The sequence below is a fragment of the Pocillopora verrucosa genome, chromosome 5 (assembly GCF_036669915.1).
Source record: "Pocillopora verrucosa isolate sample1 chromosome 5, ASM3666991v2, whole genome shotgun sequence".
Taxonomy (NCBI): domain Eukaryota; kingdom Metazoa; phylum Cnidaria; class Anthozoa; order Scleractinia; family Pocilloporidae; genus Pocillopora; species Pocillopora verrucosa.
The window spans coordinates 27,672,724-27,695,493 of NC_089316.1; the positions used below are offsets into that span (position 1 = coordinate 27,672,724).

At 36.0% G+C, this 22,770-nt stretch overlaps 1 protein-coding gene across 1 annotated transcript; it reads left to right on the forward strand.

Annotated features, from left to right (window-relative positions):
* The first annotated feature begins 90 nt into the window (after nt 1-90).
* Nucleotides 91-22,594, forward strand: LOC131778206 (structural maintenance of chromosomes flexible hinge domain-containing protein 1). The gene is made up of 55 exons (XM_059094587.2): nt 91-325; nt 441-519; nt 699-860; nt 1,452-1,534; nt 1,985-2,115; nt 2,211-2,304; nt 2,802-2,921; nt 3,059-3,222; nt 3,354-3,450; nt 3,915-4,125; nt 4,248-4,371; nt 4,460-4,516; nt 4,807-4,930; nt 5,014-5,085; nt 5,187-5,312; nt 5,750-5,863; nt 5,939-6,045; nt 6,630-6,712; nt 7,600-7,701; nt 8,679-8,765; nt 8,882-8,998; nt 9,576-9,643; nt 9,758-9,834; nt 10,664-10,763; nt 10,997-11,069; nt 11,685-11,824; nt 12,288-12,422; nt 12,510-12,675; nt 12,989-13,056; nt 13,175-13,237; nt 13,348-13,430; nt 13,612-13,738; nt 14,012-14,092; nt 14,234-14,338; nt 14,859-14,912; nt 15,202-15,327; nt 15,424-15,503; nt 15,745-15,816; nt 15,904-15,989; nt 16,129-16,250; nt 16,469-16,530; nt 16,665-16,752; nt 16,905-17,036; nt 17,592-17,877; nt 18,076-18,195; nt 18,341-18,426; nt 18,551-18,673; nt 19,368-19,469; nt 19,860-19,948; nt 20,042-20,148; nt 20,429-20,499; nt 20,585-20,648; nt 21,034-21,141; nt 21,247-21,308; nt 21,402-22,594. The coding sequence occupies exons 1-55, from the start codon at nt 167-169 to the stop codon at nt 21,759-21,761; spliced, it is 6,099 nt and encodes a 2,032-aa protein (XP_058950570.2). The 5' UTR covers nt 91-166; the 3' UTR covers nt 21,762-22,594.
* Nucleotides 22,595-22,770: the final 176 nt, after the last annotated feature.

Below are 22,770 nucleotides of genomic sequence, written 5' to 3' on the forward strand. Positions count from 1 at the left end.
TGATTGGATAAATAGCCTCCAAATTTGGATATAGATCGTTCTTCCAATTACAAAAATCGTTATATTAGAATAAACTCTTCAGCAGTGTTTTGGAAGCGTGTAGCTCTCGTGAGCACGAAGTTTGCACTGAAATTATTGTCCTTGTGTGAGTTTTTCCGGCGAGGAAATGAAATCGTCAAATAAAGACGATACTTCATCTTCTGAGCAAAGCGACGAGGATGCAGCCGTTTTTATTTATGATCGTAGAGCTGGCAGCAGGCCGGAAGAGAAGATCCAGTTAGGCGGCATATTCAATTTTAACACTTTCAAAGAAAAGACCCGAGTGGTAAGTTAAAGTTGTTGAACTCTTGAAGTTTTTTGAAAGTGTTCTATTGTTGTTGAAAGTCATTTTAATTACAGGTAACCTGTTACTATTTAAAAGATGTAAATTTATTTTACAGGCTTTCAATATCCCAGAAAACGAAACATTTGTGATAGTGACAACAAATCGACAGGAAATCCTGGATGACAGGACTTATGGTATGGCAACACTAAACATCTTGAATGATGATTATGTGTTTCAGAAGTAAATTCAACTTTCTTTTTGAACTCGTTTTTAGAGGAACTTGGTGCCGTTGCATCTTGCTGTAAGATCAATTTTTAAAATGTAACCTGACATTTGTTCATACCTCTTTCCGCTAACTTTTGTCATTTGACAGAAGAGTTGGTTGATGGTAATGAAACACTGTATATCTTGACATCGTCCAACCAAGAACTGAGTGCTCCAACGGAGGAGAAGGTGGAATATATCCCTCATTATGACACTTTGGTCAAAAGTGGCATGTATGAATATTATGCTAGCGAAGGACAAAACCCATTACGTAAGTATAATCAAATTGTATTATTTAATTAGCAACTGTAGAATATATAAAAAACTCCTTTTCTATTCTTTTAGTCAGGGTTAGGGAATGACTCTACCTTCAATGCGACTTACATTTTTCTCATAATATCTTTCATAAATGTAATTATTGTTTTTATCAAGTATAATGATAATAATAATGATACTAACCGCAATAATTTTGATAGTAATGATGATCACAATTATAGTACAGGCAGAGTCCAAACACTGACCCTGACCCTAAGCAATTACTGTTACCTTCGTTGGTAAAATTGGTTAGGGTCTTGGATAGAGAAAACAATGACAAAAACAATACATTGCCGTTGAGAAAACAGATTTGTTTTACAATAGTATGGGGCTGTGCGGAAATTTTACCCCTTAGTTCTTTACAATCTAGCGATCTTTAGCTCATGATTTAAGAATTTCTTTTTTTTGGCCAAATGTGATGAAATGTAAATGTTTTTCTTTTATATTTTTTTTGTTTTGTCTTTTTATTTGAGAAAAAGACATTGGTAAATGAGTTTGAGATACCAATGGTATTCTGGACTTAATGTGTTGTTTGCTTTTATTTCAGCATTTGCCTTTGCTGAACTTGTAGACAATGCTATGGCAGCTACTGCAGAAAATGATGGATCCAGAGAAATTGAAATTAGATTGGTATGGCTTTTGGCTTCTAGTATGATAATAAAAAATATGTTTTAAAGTTGTCTCAAGTTCCACCATGCTGTACAACTGTGTAATCTTTTTTTATGTTTTTTTTAATTTTCTATTTGATTTTAATAGTGATCCTTGCTTGCTTTCATGATGCTTTATTACACAATAAGATGCAAAACCAACACAAATACTAGGTGACTAACATTTTCTGGCACCTCAGGCAATTCACTTGTTTTTAATTCATATCATTTCTTGCTTTCACATCAGTGACACACTCAACAGTGCCTCACATGCCCCTTTTATCTTCTTACCATATTTTGATATCATCAGTAATCTATTGGGTAATAGACACACAGCAACTTGGGATGTATTTGTTAATTTCTCACTTTATTTTCTCTTAGAATGGTTTAATGATACAGACATGTATTCCCTATACTTTTTTTTCTTTTATAGATGTTTGATGATTCCGTTGGAAAAGCTGTAGTGTGTGTCCTTGATAATGGAGCTGGCATGACATCAAAAGAACTCAACAACTGGGCTATTTACAGGCTGTCAAAGTTCAATCGCCAGACTGGAAAGAAGGTGTAAGTGAACAATTCAATACAAAGCTCACTTCAGTTTCAATCACCAATACCTTTGGATATTGTAACATGAACATTGTAAATCTTTGATATCACAGTGTAGGAGATGTGCCAAGGTCTTTAAACAGTGATATTTCTTACTTTGGTGTTGGTGGAAAACAAGCCATATTCTTTATTGGAGATGCCACAAGGGTATGTACTTGATCATTTTACTACAATTTTGTCATTGTTGATGTGATAACAGAGATACAAATGTTATGTTAGGCTTAAAATTACTTCATATCTTGGAATGCGTGCAGTGGGTCAGGTCACAACAACTAAACTAAACTAAACTAAACCAGGCATTTCTGCAATGATTGCTATGATACCTTGAGATATGAAAGCAAGTTGATTATGTGAAATGTAGTTTCCTAGATAATCAAGGATGATAATTCTTGTTATTGTTGAATAATTGAAATTAATGCTACTGTTGAATTAGTGCAACTATTGATAAGTGATAATAGGTACTAATGATTTATTTTTTAAAACATTGAACTGTACTTTTTCTCTTAAATACACAAGACAACTGTAATCTACATACTTAGCAGTTTCCATCCCATAGACATTTGTTAACAGGTGTTGAAGGTGACTATTGGTTTGTACTTTCTTGTTACCTCACATCCTCAGGATATAAAAATTTTGTTTTTCAGATGATTACTAAATCCAGAGACTGCAGTGATATTCATGAACTTTGTATTTCGCAAGCTGAATTTGAGAGAAGAGAAAAAAAGAAACAGTCCATCTATGGGGGAGCCATTCTCAACAGGAGGGTAAGTTAAACAGAAAGAATTCAAAAGCTCTCATACTGAAAAATGTTAAATTATATCAGTAAAATACTGAAAGAGGACTAACCATTTGCTCTTAAAAGCATGAATTAATATGATATTGTGAAATAAAATTCTTGTAGGCTGGAGATCACCAACACATTCCAGAAGATGAAGAAAGTGTGAAGAAATTAGTAGAGGAAGAGGTTCAGAAGGAGAGTTTCACTGCAGTAGTTATTACAGGAATAGCTCCAGAACATATTCTTTATTTGAAGACACATTTCAAACAATGGTGCAGACAACTGGCGTAAGTAAAATATTTTAATGGATAATTAAATGGTTGGGATATAAGTTATATTTGATTCTACTGCTTTAGCTTGCACAGTTTTCATCTCATGATCACATGGTGAATCTTGTCATGTCTATAATATTCTAAAGGCACATATATCACTACTACATTCATGGTCCCCGTGGAAATGAGAAGCCTGTTGGAAGAGGAACCACTGCAAGTCCTTTCAGGAATATTGATATTCATGTAAGTTTGTTTGGGAATGTTTCTTATTTTTAACAGTTGCTCTTTTTAAACCATGGTGTTGGACTAAGTAAACCATTTTACTTGAAATACATTTTAATCTGTTATGAGAGTAACAGATCATTGTTTGACACAGACTGAGATCCTGTAATGGACTGTCTTTTCCAGCCTTGCTCATGTTATTATAACTTGAAATAACAAAGTGGAATTAAATCAAAATCCTGTAACCGTGCAAAAGCAAACTGAACAGAAACATACATTGGGTTACAGTTCACTTAATAAAGTTTTAAACTTACTATGTTGTTATTTGCATTATGATATAAAAGATGTATTTGTTCAAAAAAATAAATAATACTGAACAATGGAAAAATTTGAAGTTAACATATATTGGAACAAGTAATTAAGGCTGTTAGAATATAGCAGTTTAGAGGAAGACATTGATCAGAGCTTGATACCATTCATTATAGGTTTCTCTGATTGAAAGAGGTAAACAGGCCAAGAGAATGCAACTACGAGATATTGATGATGACATGCAGACCCAGTACATAAGGACAGCAGCTTCTGTGTTTGAATTCCGTGCTCGTGCTGAATCAGGAGGAGTGGTAGAAGGTGTGCTGCGCTATCATCCATTCCTTTATGACAGAGAAACATACCCGACTCTTGAAGGAGAAATTCCAGGTAAAATTTGCCAGTGAAGACCCATCAATATTTTGATACCATTATCTTCAGTTGTTTACCTCTAACTGATACCAATATCCCTCTATCAAATTTAAGCTTAGTCTGTATCATTCCCTAAACAGTTGTTGACAATGCTGAAGAACTGGCTGATCCATTGGAAAAGGACAGCAGAGCACCCAGAGGAAGCCGTCCAATATTTGAGTGTTACTGGAATGGAAGGCTCATTCCATATACTAACATTGATGTGTAAGTTTGCCATTAACAATTTGATTAGCTGTCATAAAGTGACAAAGCAGTTACTCTTCTGATGCCTTTATTTTATTATCTTGGTTAGTCTTGAATGGTGCCAGCCTCCAAAGAAGTGGACAATTCCCTTGGAATGTTATCACAGGTGAGTATCTTACAAGATTTTATGTTCTCTAGACTATTTAATGAATTGCAGATTCTAAAACCAAGTATTGAGATCACTGTCATGGTGCTAGGATGTGAAAAAATATCAAGCATACAAATGCAATTGGAATACTACTATCATAAAGATTAAAACTTCTGAAATTCAATACAATTTCTTGTTTTTTCTGTTTTGTGTCTGTCTTCAGAATTGTATATTTAGTAATGATCCAATCCAAATATCCAAATATTTTAATATTATATAAAACTTAAAAGTTTTCATCAACTTTGCAGATTTTCCGGTTGTTTGTGGACAAATGATGCATTTCAAGTCAGCACAAACAAACTGACATTTATGGATTTAGAGGTCAAAATTAAAGACAAGAACACCATTTTCAGCAGGGTCATTCTAGGACAGGTATATTATAGATGAAGTTAAAATAATTTTGATATAATAACAGTCACTTGTTGATGAAATTGTTGCTACATTTCTGTTTTAAGGAGCAAAGAGTCAACATTTCAAGAGCATTTTATGATTGGGTCAGAGAATGTCATGAAAATCATGACAAACAGGTACATAAGAAAAGCATCTCTTATTTATTCACATGTTGTTGTTGTTTTTTTAATTTATATATCTTGTTTTAAATCCACTGACCTCTAATTGTTAAATTTAGGTCAAGTTCTTAGGGTTTCAAGGTCAAATAAAACGTCCTGACCTGCCACAGAAGCGAAACCAGAGTCCTTGGTGTGTTTTTAATTCTATTGAGTGGGATGGAAAGATCTTTAAAGTTGGACAGCTGGTGAGTACCATGTTAAAGACCTGAATTTTTACACAAGAATAAGATATCCCTGCTCATACAGTAACTCTATTTAATGCACTTCCTAACAATAAGAAAGAAACAAATTATGGTTACCATAAAATATACATGTAATAAACATGTCCTGCTATCATCACTTGAAAAATTTCAAAAGTGTTTTCATAGATCTGGAGGACACATATTTTACACCAGGTTCTTCCAGACTTTTGTTTGACTACTATTGGCTTGTGTTCAGCTCTCCTCCACTGAGAAAAATACCAGGAAGGAGCCACCAAACACAGGCCTTTTTTCAAAAACATAATTTACAATTTGTTCTTTGTTGTTGTACTCTAGCTACTAGGTACCTTCAGGTCAAAAGGATTTTTCAATGTAATAAAAGTAGGTAGAAAGAATATTTTTCAAATGTTTTTCTTGACTAGATAAGGACACAAAGAACACTACCTTTGATTTGTGGGACGGTAAAGAGATTTCTTCTTTTTGGTGATCATGATGGAGATGTATTTGCTACTGGAGGAGAAATGGAAATAGTGCAGGTTTGTACTGTTTAAATGTTCAATATTGTCATGCTTAATAAAATATGATATGACACTGTCTGTGTTCCTCAACAGGAGCCAGTTTCTTTGTATGGTGATACCAAGTTCTTCGCACTGGCAAAGCTAGATCGAATGCTGAACCCTGCCTTGATCAAAAAGTTTATTGATGAGGAAGAAGCAAAGTAAGACTCAAAACAAATAACTCTTCTCTTTACCATGAAAAATTTTACCTGCAACACTTCAAAATCACCATGAGAACTTTTTCACAAACTTCTAGAAAGTGCTCTTAACAATGAAGATGAACATTTGATCTGAATTTTGCATGCATTACTTTGATGAAATCTTCACAGTGATGTTCATTGTTTTCTTTGTATCGAAAATCTGAGGCTCATATTACTTATTCTTTGTGGAATAGAACCTAATCTCTGCTTGGCTGTCCCCCTGGAAAAAACTTTTAGTGTTTATTGGATCTTTGTTGTGTTATCCTCAGTGGGCAGATGCAAAATAGTGCTGGAAAAGTGAAGCACTTTGACCATGCAAATTTGGGAAACATATTTAAACCTATGTATCAATCATCTATAGTTCCCCATCTGAATTTGGCTAAATCTTACTGCCAAGGAATTCTTTGTAGTCCAGCTTTGACAAATAACTCTGTGACCATTAAGTATACAAAATAATTGACAGATTTAGAGGTTTCAACAAAATATCTTTCTTGAGCATGTTACTATAAAACTCTGCAACATCTTGACACAATGTTTCATTTAAGGTTACCAAGTAAACTGGTGTTAGAGTGGCCAGAGAACGACAAACTTGAACCTAACTCTAAAATACCAGCTGGAACCACCATAGGTATGAACATTGTACTGATAACAGAGTGAATCATCATAGGTATGAATGCTGCCCTCAGGAAAACATGAATCAGTCATCATGTACCATAATCAATCTCAAGAGAGAATTTTGCTCAAGCAGGGTTTACAATAATTTGCTTCCTGCTGAAGTCTTTAAAATTTCTAAAACTTCTCCTAACCCCCCCCCCCCCATTATGCCAAAGAATTTGACTCTAGACACCACCCCTCTATAAGCTACTTCATACAAGTAGTGTAATGAATTTGTATGTACAACTGTAATGTGCAGTCTACCAACAGCTGTTACTCTAGTTATAACTTGAAAACATAATTTGATTAAGAAATATATTTTCTGTGCTTCTAACTGCTCAAACAGTTCTCCAAGAGAAGGTGAAAAAAAGTTACTACTTGAGTTCCGTAAAGGGTAAAAAAAGCTGATGTTTTGAGCATCAGCCCTTTGTCAGAGCAATTGACAATCGTTCTGATGAAGGGCTACCACTCAATATGTCAGCTTTTTTTATCCTTTACAGTGGCCAATTTACGTTTTCAACTCAGTCGTTTACACTAAATTACCTGCCATACTCTCCCACCAAGGCAGCACCACAGTTTCTTTAGAAACTTACCCCCTTTATTACTTGAGTATGTCACAATTTCTTGTGTTTTTTTTTATGGTAGAGATATTCAGATCATATGGTGTTTGGAGTATGTTTCTTTTTACAAAATCAGTCTTAATAAGTCTTTAAACATTTGACCTTTCTGTTTTTTTTTAATGTTTTGAAAATAGTTCAGTCTCTTAGAGAGAGGCCTTCAGCTTTATCCACCTCAAGTGTACAAGTGCAGTGGTTATGTGTTGGAAATTTTTAAAACACTTTTTTGTCATCATTTGGACAGGTGCTATTAGGGTTGATATTCACAATGGTAGAGGAGAATCAGTCAACAAAGTGCCTGGTGACAGGAGAAGATTGTTGGTTGAACTAAAGGTCATCTGGCATGGTATGTTGCTATGCTGAGTGACTGCCTCAAGGTCAGATATATTAGCTTAACCCTTTAACTCCCATGAATGACCAAGACAGAACTTCTCCTTACAATATAAATACAATATCATGCAGACAAGTGGTGAGAACTAATACAAATATCAGTCAGGGGATTATTAGTTGATCCAAGACCAAATTAACAAAACTAACATTACAAGACTTGTATAACAGACAGTAAGGAGAATTACTATTGAGATCTTGTGAGTAAAAGGGTTAAGCTATGATGTCTTGCCAAGTCAAAAAATAGATATATTGTCTTGCTAAGCCACAGATAGAGAAGTACTTTTCATAATATTGGTATGGTTCTGTAGGGAGACTGAGAGCAAGCTGCCTGGTCCATTTCACTCAAAATTAGTTCTCCTTTTACCTGGCAGTGGGAAACATTGGGCTGTGAGCCTTCTCCACTCTGTTTTTTCCTTGCCAGGTCTATCTCATCTTCCAAGGAGATGTTTAGGGCCTTCCAGTATTCATAGGGGTCCTGGAAAACCTGGAAAGTCCTGGAACTTTATTTTGACATTTTCCAGGACTAGAAAGTCCAGTAAAAAGACTGCAGGTTCTTAACTCAAGCAATAAAGTTTTCATAGTTTATGTTATTAGAAATGTGTTAATACTGTAAGTAGAATTGATTTTTTAAATCTTGGGAATGAAAGGTTTTAAGCTGAAATTTGGTGACCTGGAAGAATCAATATGGGTCCTGGAAAATTCCTGGAAAATTCTAGGAATAGTACTGGAAAAGTACTAGAAAAGTCCTTAAGATTTGTTACTAAAAAAGGGTATGAACCCTGTTCTTCAACTTTTCAATGGTCTGCCCCTTTTATGTTCCCTTGCACTGGTTGTTACCATTTTGAAAAAAAAAAGGAGCAAGCAAATAATTATGTGAACAAGACATATCTTTTGTTTTAATTATCACTCACAAAATCTTCTTTTGACTCATAGGTAATGACAAAGATGGTGATAAAGTGATAACCAACCATGTCTGCCAACATGGAGGAAAGAACTGGCCTTACTGGTTCAGAAAAATGGGTACTAACATCTTTTTTTATCTTTATCACTGATTCTAGAGTACAGTATCTCCAGATGTTTAATAACATATCACTAGTAGTCACTGAAATATCAATTATGATTACTTGTTCTTGCAGAGAATATTACACATTTAGGTCCTCATACTCTCCAACTTCAAGTGTTGTTGGGTGACACTTCAGCTGGTTCTTCAATCAAGAGTCTTCCTTGTCACCGAATCAAGTTCACTGTAACAGGTGAAGTGGCTCTCTTTCTTCTTTCTTGTTCTCTAACCTGAAGTATAGCAAGATTAATTGGTTAACCTTTGAACCTAGGAGTTAAAAAACTCCTTAGTGTGTGGCTGCCAGAGTTTAACTCAAAGATATTAGAGCTGGACCTATGCTTTTAAATTTAAAGAAAAAAGAAATAAGGTTTTGTTTGTATGATTTTGAGAAATATTTTTACTTCTTGAAAATCTTGAAAATGGCCATGCCTTTCTGTGACTGCAGTCTCAACTACAACAAAGGCATGTTTGATGGTGTCTTTGTTGGGAACTTAATTGTTAGTTTCTAACATTTGTGAATTGAGCTGTCAGCAATAAACTACTGCTTAGGCCAATTAAATGCCTGTCAAGCAATTTGTTTTTGGGTTTTTCCTTTGCTGTAGTAGAATGACAAAGCATGACAAAAGCACTATTTTAGATTAATTATTGTTTGCAGTTATATTCTCATTCATCTCAGCAGTGCCTTTCCAGCCTTGCCATACCAGCATTTAGTCCAGAATCATATTTCTTTTGCTAACATGGCTCTTTTGCTTATTAATATTATTGTTTAGAGGCTCACCCAAATAAATTTACAGTTGGAATGTTGGAGACACCTCTTAGAGTTGGAGTACCTTTCCAGGTATGGAAACATTTTCGACTAATTTGGTTTCACTCAGGATGAAATTTAATATGGTTGGACATTTTGATCTGGCAGCTGTAACCTTTTTCTAATTACTCTTCTTTCATACTTAAGATTCCCCTCAATTTGTTGGATGAATTTAATAACCCGTCCAAATTAACAGAGGAGTTGTGTCCAATTTTAAATGCAAGGTAAGAACTTCTGCTCAACAACATGTCACTGAAACACCATAGTATTCCAAGCTATCATGATTTTGGTTGCAAGGGATGATTAGGAAAAATTTGGCAACTAAATTTGTGGTGCACAGTAAGTTACCCATTGGCTGTGTTTGGCAGTCATATAGCAAGTTAAAATATCTTGGTAACTTTCTTTGACATGGTCTGAAGTCAAAGGGAAGTCACTTAAAAGTTTCATTTTCATCAAAAAGTTGCTTCTTCCTCCTTGGCTGCCAAATTGTGAGGCCTTGAGAAGCTGTGTGAGTCTCCAAATCAAATGCCACCCATACTGCTCAGTCCTATGATTTACTGTGTGGCTAATGACTTAGTACAAGTTGTAATGATGTATTGGGTGTATTTTTCTAGAGACTTTTGGCAGCCATATCATGATTTAAGGTCACCATATGGCAGCTTTGAAAAAAGGTGAACTTGGAGCCCTGTCAAAGATTCACCATTTTCTGTAGGAAACTTTGATATAGAGATCATCCTTGATTCTGACAAAAACCTTTTCCCTCTCACCAAACTCCAACTACTTGCTGAATCTCAAGTGTCTTCAGTTTTGACAAAAAATGCCACTAATTGTTTCTCAAGTTAAGTGGTGTATTCAAGGCTTATTCCAAGCAGGTTTAGATTGTGAGATTGAATTAATTGATGTTGTGATGATGTTTTTCCTATCTGTGGGAATGAGTTTGTTACTAGCTGGCACTAGCTTCTGGATTAAAAAAAAAAAGAATGGTTAAGTTAACCTTAGTCTTCTCCAGACCAATGGGTAATGTGGTTAAAACAGAATAGTTTTGTTTGGCAGTGGTCTGGAACTTGCTCATCAAGGGACATCAGTGAAAGGAAACAGCCTGATTGTCAAAGGTGTAATTGCCTTAGGCTCTGTTCCGTCACATGCAGGCAAGGTGAGAGGTGATTTACATTGTTTTTGCATCAGTTGATGTATCAACAAAGCACCTAACAATTTCTCTCTTTGAATTTCAAACCTTGCTCAGTTGGCTTGATACATACTGATTTTATGTTTTTCACTGATGAAACTATCTATAGTCCCAAATTTAAGGTGAGCTGTTATCAAAATGCTGTCTGGCCTACAAAATAATAACTAGATGGAAATAATTTTCTTTCATTATTGATGAAGGACTTCAATCTAAAGATCACCCTGCCGGGTCTTGAAGAAGGTTCACAGAGCTTGAAAATCAGGTTACTACCAGGTGAATAAATATTTGCTGGATGAGAAGTATAATGAGGAATATGTGGTAGAGATGAATTTGCTTTAGCTCTGATATTAGTAATGGCCTATGTTACTCAAACCTGTGGTCAGTTATGATATATTTTTCTGCTGCCTTATGTGAATGGAAGGTGGGTGCTTGAGGTGTTCAGAGTCTTTAGGTTAGGTCAGTAGTAATCCCCAGATAGTATGCCAACACCCAATCCCTGCAACTTGACCACAAGAACCCATTCAAGGCAACTGTTGATGCCGATTAGATCTGTGGAAGGAAAAAAGATAGTGGATTGTGTGTTTAAATGCTCGTAAAACAATTTTTACAAAACAGCTTGAGACTGTTGTAAAACAGTGACTGCCAAACAGCTTGTGAATTATACAATGATGCTAGCTGTAATGGAGGTGCAAAGTTCCATTTGAGAGTGTGCCCTTAAGACTGAAAACCTCATGACAATTTGACTTAAAACTGAAATCATGGTTTTCAAGTGGACTTCTTTATTATTTTGTAATTTTTGTTGTTTCCATAAACACTACAGTGGCTATAGTAGTCTGTAATTTCTCAGTTAGGTGACAGTTGCTAACCAGAGCATTATGTATCGCACAGGTCCTCCTGAATCATTAGTAGTTACTCCTGACAGTGATGACATCACAGTTGAAAACAACAGCTCTCTTCAGTTGCAAGTGCAAGTCCAAGATAAAGCTGGCAACCTTACAGTTCAGCCTAGACTTAATGTTGTCTGCAAGGTACTATTTTAACCAAATTATTAGTTGTGTGTTTCAAACTGTGGTATATAGTTTTTCAAATTTTATACAAAAAATGTAGAAAACATTTCTGATTATGTCTCATATGCCTAAATGTGTACCATGCCCACCTTGCTCAAACTTCCAACACAGAATATCTCCATAATTCATGACGTTCAATAGCTTTTGGTGGCTGGTCTTTACTGAAATTTGTATCCTCTATTGTCTTCTAATGTATGTTTGAGCAGGCTGACCATGCTCCAGTTTTCCATGTAGAAGATTACTTTGTATGATCTTCATGCTTGCTCTGCCAACAGTGTTCAGAGAAGTGTAACCTTGTTTATGTATCTGGGTAATGTGGTGAAATGATTGAGCTTTTAACAATAGAGGCCCATTGGGAGTGTTCTGAAGTTTCCATACACAATTAAAGTATTGACTAATTTGTCTTTTACAACCTCTGTTTCAGCTCACAGGCACACCAGGTCTACCCACATACATTGGAGACTGTAGCTCTTCAGGGAAAGTAACATTAACAGGTCCTGATATCAGTCTAAAGCAAATCACCAAAAGTTCAAAACTCAAAGCCAAGATTGAGCTACAGGTTTGTTATAATGTTGCATTTCAGTCTCTTTGAATCAACTACACTACAGTTTTACTTAAACCACTTATAACATTTACATGTTACTAGCATCACAAGGAAGTACCTGCTGTGGAAAAGAATATTGTGGTGACACCCAGCAGTAAAGCAGCAAAACTGGAAGTGTTTCATGAACCAGTTGATGGCAAACTAAAGAAGAAAGTAGAGGATGGACAAGAGTTGCCATGTGTAGTAGGACACATGTTGACTGGATTAAGTATGTACTCTGTTACCATGATCATAGTTTGTTGAGTTAGTCCTATTTTGTGTGAACGAGCCTATGCAACACAATCCTAATCAAAATATATCAAATTTCAGTTATTAATTGCATGAAATGTGTGCTGCTGAAAGTTTTGTCAGGGTCAAAAAGTGGAAATCAGCTACATGAAGAACACTTCTATAAATACTAACATCATGTGGCAGAAGACTAGAGGCTGAGAACAACTACAGCTGAAATAAGTACAAATTCATTTGGCAAGCATTTCATTTTACAAGGCTTGTGATTTATTGTGTTCTTTACACATTGACAGGTTTTAGAATTCTGGATGAAGGTCAGAGAGAGGTAACCATTGACTACTCATTAGCAAGCAGGTTTAAGGTAGGTGGGAAAAAAGAGCTGGGTGAGGTTGGATTGATTTTGACCAGAGGAATACATGTGTTATTGTCTTGATAATAAATTTGAATCATTCAATAATGTTTCTTTGATATATTTGTAGGTGAACTGGACTCCTAAAGTCTCTAAAGATCTCATCAAACAAGGAATTCTTCCAGACATTAAGGTACAGTATCTTTGTTATGAGCAATTAATTATGATTTAATTATGATAAGTTTGGTTTTTCAGAGGTGAAGCTTTTTTACAATATGTTGTGTTCTCTCTGTTCCATGACAGGCACCTTTTTCTTGTGATGAACCAAAGTATTGTCAAGTTAGCATGACTGGTGGAGCAGGACTTGAGTTTTCTTTCACAATCAAGTAAGCAGTTTTTATAGTTTTTTAGCCACACATTTGTTAAGGGAATGTTTTCTTGTTTCTAAAGTAATTAAGATTCATCTTCAGTGTTCTATTCACAAAATTAAGGGCACAGGCAAACCATTTTACATGTTGGTCATCTTTTAATGATAAATACCTCTTATTTCTGGTCATACTTTGTCAGACCACTGGCTGATGTGCCAAGCATCCTCAAGTGTTTATGTGATGAGCCACGCCTCAGATTAGGGGAACCATTATCATCTGATATCATCCTGTCAGCAACTGACAAACATGGCAACAAAACAGGCAAGGTAAGAAGATTTGTGCAAAGACACTGCAAACCTATCACTACTGGCTCCCTCAAATTCCTTAAGTTGTTTATATCAAGAAGATCCAGTTAAGGACAAAATTAGTGATGAAGAAATCAATTACATTAGATGATGTAATTTTATTCAATAGATGACCTACCTTGTAGATACCCTTAATTACTGTATTTTAGTTCATACTTTAATTCAAAAAATTAATTAATTAAATAAATAGAATTATGAGTGTAGTTAATTATTTGATTACACATTTATTTGTAGTTACCAAATAACGTGTTACCAGAGTTCCATGTTTCCTCAGATGGATTAAAAGAAAGTGAAGTACAATTAGGATTCACTGCTGTAAGTGTCTGTTGGCTTTTATTTTAAGCTCTTATTTAACTGTTATGCCACTTCAGGCTGTAAAGTCATCAATCTGTTTACACTCTCCTTCATTTTTTTGTGTTACTGGGTGGCTAATTTAATATTAACATTTTTCTGTAGGATGGTAATATAGTAATCAAGAACATTCAGTTTGAAAATGGCCCCCTTGGACACAGAGAACTGTCCATTACATGGAAGGAAATTAAATGTTATCAAAGAGTTGAGGTAGCTACAGTTAAATCAAAACCATTCACATGGGCACCTTTCTTGGGTTTTTTTTTTTAATGCACAGTCATGTAACTAAAAGTTAGATTCAAATAGTTGATTATCAAAGTAAAGTTCAAACTTTTCTTTATTAGGTATAGTTTCTTTGGAAACATGACATCACTGCCATGGGGAAGATCCAAGACTTTTTGATATCTCTTATAGTTATAATTAACTGTGTCTTTTGATTAAAGGGGGTAAGTTTCTAGAGAAACTGAGGTGCTGCTTCAGTGAGGGGGAGTATTAGACAATATAATTTGGTTTTATCACCTGAGTTGATAGTGTACATTAGCCACTGGAAAGAGCTTCTAACCTGACATTTTGAGCATTACCCCTTCGTCATTTGCTCTAACCAAGGGCTAACCCTTGAAACAGCAGCTTAAAAATCTCTACAGTGTCTATACTTTACATTCATCTCAGTTGATGAAGCCAAATTGTTTTGTGTTTTGTGATGTTTGTTTGTTGTGATTGCTTTTCACAGGTTACAGCAGGTCCCCCTGCCAGACTCAAGATTCTGGATATTAACCATTCAGAGGTGCTAAGAATTCTTTTAATCTTATATATACTTTTGTTGTGTTAGAGATGAAAACAAATTAAATTATGTTCCTCTATTAACATTTGTTAAACTGTGATGACGATGTTGTCATTAAAGTCATCCACATGAACCATTTACTGTGTCAGGAAAATGCTTGAATTGTTAGCTGTTGATTGGGAAGTCTCTTTCCAAGTTTAAATTATCATAATTTAGCTTTGAAGTCATTTACTAGTTTTCAATACTGACATTTAAAATTTCAACTTGTCTGTTGTGTATGATTTCATGGCAGCCACTGTCAGTTTATAATGACACTAGAATGCCAGTCCCACTCAAAGTGCAGTTATGTGATAACCTTGGAAACCCTTCAGATGAGCCCAATGTTAAGGTGGTCCTGAACTGTGACAGAGGACTTAAGGTGAGAATATGAAATAGAAATGGTTAACACATAGCAACCATGATAATACTTCAACTAAATCCAAATGTAAATGTTTTATTTTTTATTTGTACATAGTTGACTCCAACACCTGCTGTTCAGAAGACAGATGACAAAGGTCAAGCTTCCTTTGGTCTTCTCACTGTTAGTGCAGTAAGGTATGTGGCACAATGAGACAGACTACTGTGGTCCATTCTTAATTTTTCATCACATACAGACATAACATTAAGTGAAAAGAGTAGAACTTGATATAATCCTGCAATATCTAACCCAATGTGAGCCAGGCATTCAGAGTAGGACATCTGTGAGATGAACTGTACTTGACAAATGAATTCTCATGACTTTCTCTTCACAAAATACATCTTGATCATCAATGAAAAATTAACGTTTGTTCTTCAGGGGGATGTATGGAATACGAATCAAAGCTCTCTTGGGAAGAACAGCTTTAGATGCACCAACAGTGAATATTAGGTAAGTTAAGCCCAAAGGAAGTGATTCAATCTTGTTTGTATCAGTTTTTTGATGTACTTTGTTATTTTTCCTTTTTTTTTGATTCAGAGTGGAGCCAGACCCATCCAAAGCTGTTAAACTCACTGTGACATTTGACTCCAAAGCTCCATGTGTGGTTGGAGAACTGTTACCAGGTTAGTTATGAACCTATTTCTTCGAAATAGAGTTTTGATCTTTATTTATCTTAATTTTCCTTTCTAAATTTATAACTGTTAGGTCTTCTAGTTTTTTAAACTTAAGAATGGTAATGAAGGTGTGCATTTGTTCTTTCAGTTGTTTCAGCTCATGTTGTAGGAGAGGATGAAGCTGTTATGAAAGCAGCAAGTGCTAAAGATATTGTTTTGAAGATTTGGCACACAAAGGATGGTCCAGTATCTGACAAACCCCCACCTCGGGTAAGATGGTCTAAGTACTTCTACGAGAATTAGTTATGTGCTGTGGAGGGCTCTTTCAAAGACATTTGAAACTCAAGAAAAAGGTCATCATGACAGAGGATTTTTTGGTTATTTTAACAGGTCCGGGAAGTTTGGGATAGGTCAACTTTGTGTTATTTGGGTTATTGCATGATCCTGTTTATTCTCCTTCAGTTGTATTGATAATTTTTATTTTCAAGGCTACAACTTTGTATCCATCAAAAAGAAAAAACTCAGATAAAGAAGGCGAATTCTACTTCAGGTTTGTTTTTTGCTCAAGTTAAGTGGTTTTATTTGACACATTTTACATCCGTTTTCCTCAGTGCTTTTATGAGAGGTTTGCAATGCACTTTAATCATTCTTACATCACTGACCATGTCTGTGTTGATCCTGTAGAGACCTGAAGGTGCCTGATGTGTCTGGACCATATTGTATGGTGATACAGTTTGGATCAGTAGGAGTTGTCACCCTCTCAAGTAAACCAGTAAGTGGATGTACTATTTTGTGGAACATAAATTGTGATGAGGATTCAAATTTAAGCCAGAATTTTATACAAACAATGGCATGTCACTTTCACTTTCTGGTTAAAATAAACAACTCTGTAAAGTAGGGTGATAATGCATCATATATTTACAGATCACGTTTACAGCAATGCCTGGTCAGCCTGTGAAACTTGAACCAGAATCCATTCCAGCAACACCAACTGTTTCCAACACTCAGAGGACTAACAGCCGAACACTGGTGAAGACACTCAAATTACAGCTTAAGGTAAGCTTCATGAACTTTTCCCTTGCTATCATTTGTATGAGTTTTATTCAAAAATAATTTCAATTGCATTTTGGATTGAATAAGAGAGGATAACTTTTCCATTGACTGAGTCCTAATTATAATTCTAAATGGCACTATAAAAACATATAGTTATCTTTTTTATAATATCTATTGAAATTCAACTTTGTGCTTTCAATTTTAACTTTCTGCACTGGTTAAAATTATTTGATAAGCTCAAATCCTATGATCCCATGTCTGCATTTACTTCATTAGATCTGTTTGCACCAAGTGTCTAGTTTGTTTTAGGATCATCTCATGATATTTGAGTTGATCTTATATTATGCTGGAAATCAGTTTAAAATGGCTGCTTTAAACTTGATGGGCTTGAGTTTGTTTTTTTTTTAGTTTTGTTGGAGTTTGGCTTTTAAGTATTTTTCTGAAGGATAACACTACATTATTAAATGCACAACCAAAAATTACCATGCTGTACATGGAGGATGATTGCCTTCTGATACTAAATTGTTCATGTTAAAGTGCTCTTAACATTGTTTTCAGGACAAATTTGATAACCTAACTGGTGAGAATATCCGGGGTAAAGTTGTTATTACAGTGAGCACTCCATCTGAAGGCATCGACGAGATCCCTGCCCTAGCTGGGAATGTGTACCGCATGGAAGTACCCCTCCTCAAGGGCACAGCCAATGTCCAGAACTTACTTATACAAGAAAACACTGCAGGCAAAGATGGACAAGAATACCTGCTTAACTTTGAGACTCAGATCCCAGCTAATGCCTCTCCTCATCCTATTCCACCATTTACTCTTGCTTTCTTGTTTTACAATGGTGAGTTCTTTCTAGTCTGCATTGTGTGAAGTTATTAGAATTTGAAACAACTGTTGTCTTTCTCTGGCAAGGAAACATTTGAGTTAGTTTGCCCATTCTTGAATTTTATTTGGTTACCTTTAGTGAGTGTGTTGTACTCAAAGTGTTGAAGATCCAAATTAAAGGGAACTTTTTGTTATGTTGTATTATATTTTGAAGATGTCAGGAAACAACAGCAAATGGCTCAGCTGACAAAAGAGAGAGATCACTTATTTGAAACAATTCGAACTTACCGTCTTCTGTTTGAAACTACACGGCAACTTATCAATGAGATGCAAGGTTAGAATTAGTTGGATTTGGTTAATGGTCCATTTATAGATTTTTATATCCAGGTGTTAACAATGGTCTATTATGTTGATAATTTAGAGTATTTTATATTAATTTTTTATATGTATATACACTAAAAATAGCATTTCAAATTCAGTTTCAGTACATGAAGCATCCTTACATGAACAAAAGATTAGAGGAGAACTTAGAAAGCAGAACATTCCAGCCAGTACCTTGGCAACAGTGAGAGAAAAGACCCTTCTCTTCTTGCATTTAAATTTTGTTTTGTTAAATTTGGCTCCATGCCTTCTGTTCCCTCATGGAAACTTAATCGCATTGATTAATAATTATATTTGTGTGTTTTTAGCCTGCAGCTGTGACGTCAGCTATAAATGATTTCTCCAGGAAGCGAGATCAGATTGCCAGCACTCCGCGGAGACAATGTCTTTTACATCCAGGACCACGAGGAGACTCAGGCATCCTGGGAAAGGTTTGTTGAACTGGGAAATAACATACTTTTGAGACTGTAATCTTACACCTTTGTGATATCTATGGTTTGACTTTCACTTCAACATGTTCATAAGAGAAAATCTTTGCTAGACCTTCTTTTGTCACTGACTTGAAATCAGGATGGTTGTTGGTTCCTCAGTAACAGCGCAGTTTGTGTGATAAACAAGAAAGGGTTCTATTTAGCAGAAGGTTTGGTTACAATTTAGTACTGTGCCCCCCTATACAGGTTGCTCATTTAGCAGAAGGTTTTGTTACGATTTAGTATTGTGCTCCCCTCTACAGGTCGCTTATTTAGCAGAAGGTTAGGTTACAATTTAGTACTGTGTCCCCCTATACAGGTTGTTCATTTAGCAGAAGGTTTGGTTACAATTTAGTACTGTGTCCCCCTATACAGGTTGTTCATTTAGCAGAAGGTTTGGTTACAATTTAGTACTGTGTCCCCCTATACAGGTTGCTCATTTAGCAGAAGGTTTTGTTACAATTTAGTACTGTGTCCCCCTATACAGGTTGCTCATTTAGCAGAAGGTTTTGTTACAATTTAGTACTGTGTCCCCCTATACAGGTTGCTCATTTAGCAGAAGGTTTTGTTACGATTTAGTACTGTGTCCCCCTCAACAGGTCATTTATTTAGCAGAAGTTTTTGTTACAATTTATTACTGTGCCCCCCTCTACAGGTCGCTCATTTAGCTCAAGTAGTGGATGATGATGTAGCACGGGTTTTGTCATGGCACATGGCTTCTGATATGGACTGTGTTGTCACTCTTACCACTGAAAAGGTTTGTTCAACTCAAACTGCAATAAAGGTGTTAAACATTTGTTATCTGGCTCTTCCAAAGCAATCGAACCTCAAAGTGCATTAGTCAGAAGCTTCACCACTACTGAGCAAGTGATAACCAGTTGTTAAAGGCAAGGTTCATAATTATTTGTCTGACTCATTATATATTGCAAGGATCAGCAATGTTGAATCAGTCTTGTTTGAAGATAGAGTAAGCAACTTGGTGCTTCAAGAAAAGAAAGATATCTCATAGAGTCTACGTCCTAGTTGGAAAAAATAGCAACTTGAAATACACATCATCAATATACTGTATGTTGAATTTGCTGTAAGTTGTACAAATTGTTGATTAGCGCACGATATCTCTAGCTTGTAACTGTATGGACTGTTTCAGGCCAAGCAAGTGTATCGTGATTCAAATGGTCAGCAGCAGGTTCTTCCCTTAGATTCCATATTCAGACGAAGTTTACCAGAATGGAACAGGTGAGCTACAGCTTCAACGCTTAATATGATTTTTTATCGTTTACCAGTCACTTATCTTCATTGCTTATTCTGTGATCACTGGTTTTCTTACAGACCGCTGCCACATGTACGAGGTTCAAATAACTACACTCCCACAGGGAACCCAGTTTATGCTCGAGATATGCTGCTATTCCCTGCAGAAGGAGACAACTGCAAACTCGGTAAACAAGGACACCTAGTAACAGTGTTTAATCATTTAAAAATAGAAAAATTATATTAATGGCAACTGAGGGTTCCTCTTAACGTCTCTGCTCATGAATACAGCACTACGAGTTTAATTGGAAAATGTTATTTGCTCATTTTTCGTAAGCCATTCTCCCTTTACTATGAAATAAATGTATGTGATGATAGTTGTATTTTGAGGAAAACTGCTAGAAAGTTAAAACCTCTGAATTCACAAATGGAGGTGCCCTCAGTTGAAGTAACTCTTTTACCTTCTAGTGTTTGGTATGCTGCTTGGCGACACTTTGATCCTCGATGATCTGGATTGTGCAAATAAATACAGACAGGAGGTGAGTAGCATGGGAGATGTGTGCAGTGCTAACACTTTAAGTTAACTCTAACTCTTTTCTTACTGTTTACATCATTGTATGGAAGGTTGTGAAGTACACTCACTGTCCAACAATTTTGACGAGGAGTGGGGATCGTATCAGGAGTAACGGTAAGCTACAGCTACTAGACAGAATATACCAATTAAAGTAGTGATCTAACCCCAACCCTAAGCTTACCTCCAAGTAAAGCAAAGGATTTTTTCATACAACGTCATGTTACTAGAAAATTTTCATCCGTTGAGTAGCTGTTCTCTGATCTGTTGCCAAATACAGCTCTTTAGCACAAGAGTAAAGTGGTAAGTTTGTAAAGTACTGTGGTGCTGCGTCGGTGGGAGAGTATAGCAGGTAATTTAGTGTTAACAACTGAGTTGAAAACGTAAATTAGCCGCCGTAAAGGGTAAAAAAGCTGACGTTTCGAGCGTTAGCCCTTCGTCAGAGCGATAGATTAGATTAGGCTAAGAAAAGACTATTGACAACTTTGTCTTCTTTGTTTAGGGAAGTTTGGTGGTCTTCAGAATAAAGCTCCTCCGTTAGAGAGAATGCGTGGCGCTGTATTTGCTGCACCACTTCCCCTTGCTTTTCATTCATTTACAACACAAATCGGTGAGTAATTCTGGGCAGGTTAGTCATTTGTTTAATATCTTAGGTGAGAAAGGAATGCCCACTACCCAACACTTTCATGTGGTGTGTTATTTTGTATGCTTGCAGAACAACTACAGCAATTTAAACAAGCCGTTCTGAAACATGCTCAAGCCAAAGAGGAACTTTCCGTAAGTTTGGTACACGTCGTAAAAAGGGTATTCGCCTCGTATGATTCCTGTGCTAGCAGCAGTGCTAATACAAATTTAATTTTGTTACCATAGCTACAGCTACAGCACGGACAAACTGAGGAGATGAAAGTCAAGCATCGCGAGTGTAGAGAGGCAGAAACTCAACTGCGCATGATTGAAGAGCGCCTTGGTATGACACCAACACAGTATAATATGCCTCCAAGTCCTGCCACTATGTTACTCACAGAGCTCAGCACACCACCAGCAAGGACTGCTACATCTCGTCGCGCAGGCGCGCGAGCTGCAGCAGCTGCCTCTGCGTCTCCAACTTTGTTGAATTCAGTTGTAAATGGAACAAATAACACCTCTGCAAATACGAGTTCTCCGCGAACAAGACGAGGCGCTCCCGTTGCTACCGAAGACATCCGTTTCAGTAAGCGGACACGGCGATGAAAAAAGAAGACTTTGCATTGTTATTAGCTTCTTGATTTTTTCTTTGAAATTGCCATTCTAATTTAAAACGTTTTATTTCAGCGCAACTAATTTGTCCTACACAAACAAAATTGTGCAAATTCAGAAATCCAGTCATAACTTAGATGTAATTTGTTTTAAACGCGAGCACACCACATAAATCTACCCATACATGATTGTTCGATAACTTCCGCCTTCTTGCGTCAGTCACCAGTCACATGTACACTTGGACCCGGTTGTTCAAAGGATGGATAACCCTATCCTCTGGATACATTTCAATCCAATGGATAGTGCAGTGCATTGCACCAACATTTATCCATTAAACAGCATTCTTTGCCCTTTGAACAACCCGAGCCCGTAGTTTTTAATTGTTCTAGACTTGTTCTGAATGAAAATAATAATGATTCCAGTTTGATGTACATCATGTTAACTTATACCATGTACCCTCTATGAACTTAATTTCAATATTTATGAGAATGCATATGAGGATAGTTGCCTTGAAATTTAGTAGATCTGAGTTAAATATACTTTTTATGTTGTCAACCCAATATTTATTACTACGATTTGGAGCAGTGTTTTTCTCACTCTGCGAAATGCAATCACTTGTTTTTGAGTTGCAGTTCCTTGGTTAGCACTTAACCAAATAAGACAGTGATGCTGCTCACTGATCAGATGGGTTAATACATTTTGTTTTTGGTGCTTTTCACCTAATTGCATTCATATTTGTAACTCTTAAAACAACAGTATGGAGAATTTTATTATGATAAAATGTATGAGGCTTAAACAGCAAGAAACATTAAAGTGAACTTTATGTAGCTGTAGTGGTACCTTTTTCTCTCTAGAAAGTGCCTGTTGGAGATTTAGATGGCCATTTTTCATTTAAGAGGATGGCTACCTGTAAGTTTGCCATTTCTTAACTGGGCAATGAAAGACAGTCCACTGGTGAAAGTATTTATGATGTTAAGATAGAAAGAAATTTGAGAATAGCTGG

Bases quoted from the DNA above. Each gene is read 5' to 3' on its own strand.
- LOC131778206 (XM_059094587.2), top strand. From the start codon at position 167: ATGAAATCGTCAAATAAAGACGATACTTCATCTTCTGAGCAAAGCGAC. The intron at 520-698 runs GTATGGCAACAC...GTCATTTGACAG, and splicing joins CCTGGATGACAGGACTTATG to AAGAGTTGGTTGATGGTAAT. The intron at 2,116-2,210 runs GTAAGTGAACAA...TTGATATCACAG, and splicing joins CGCCAGACTGGAAAGAAGGT to TGTAGGAGATGTGCCAAGGT.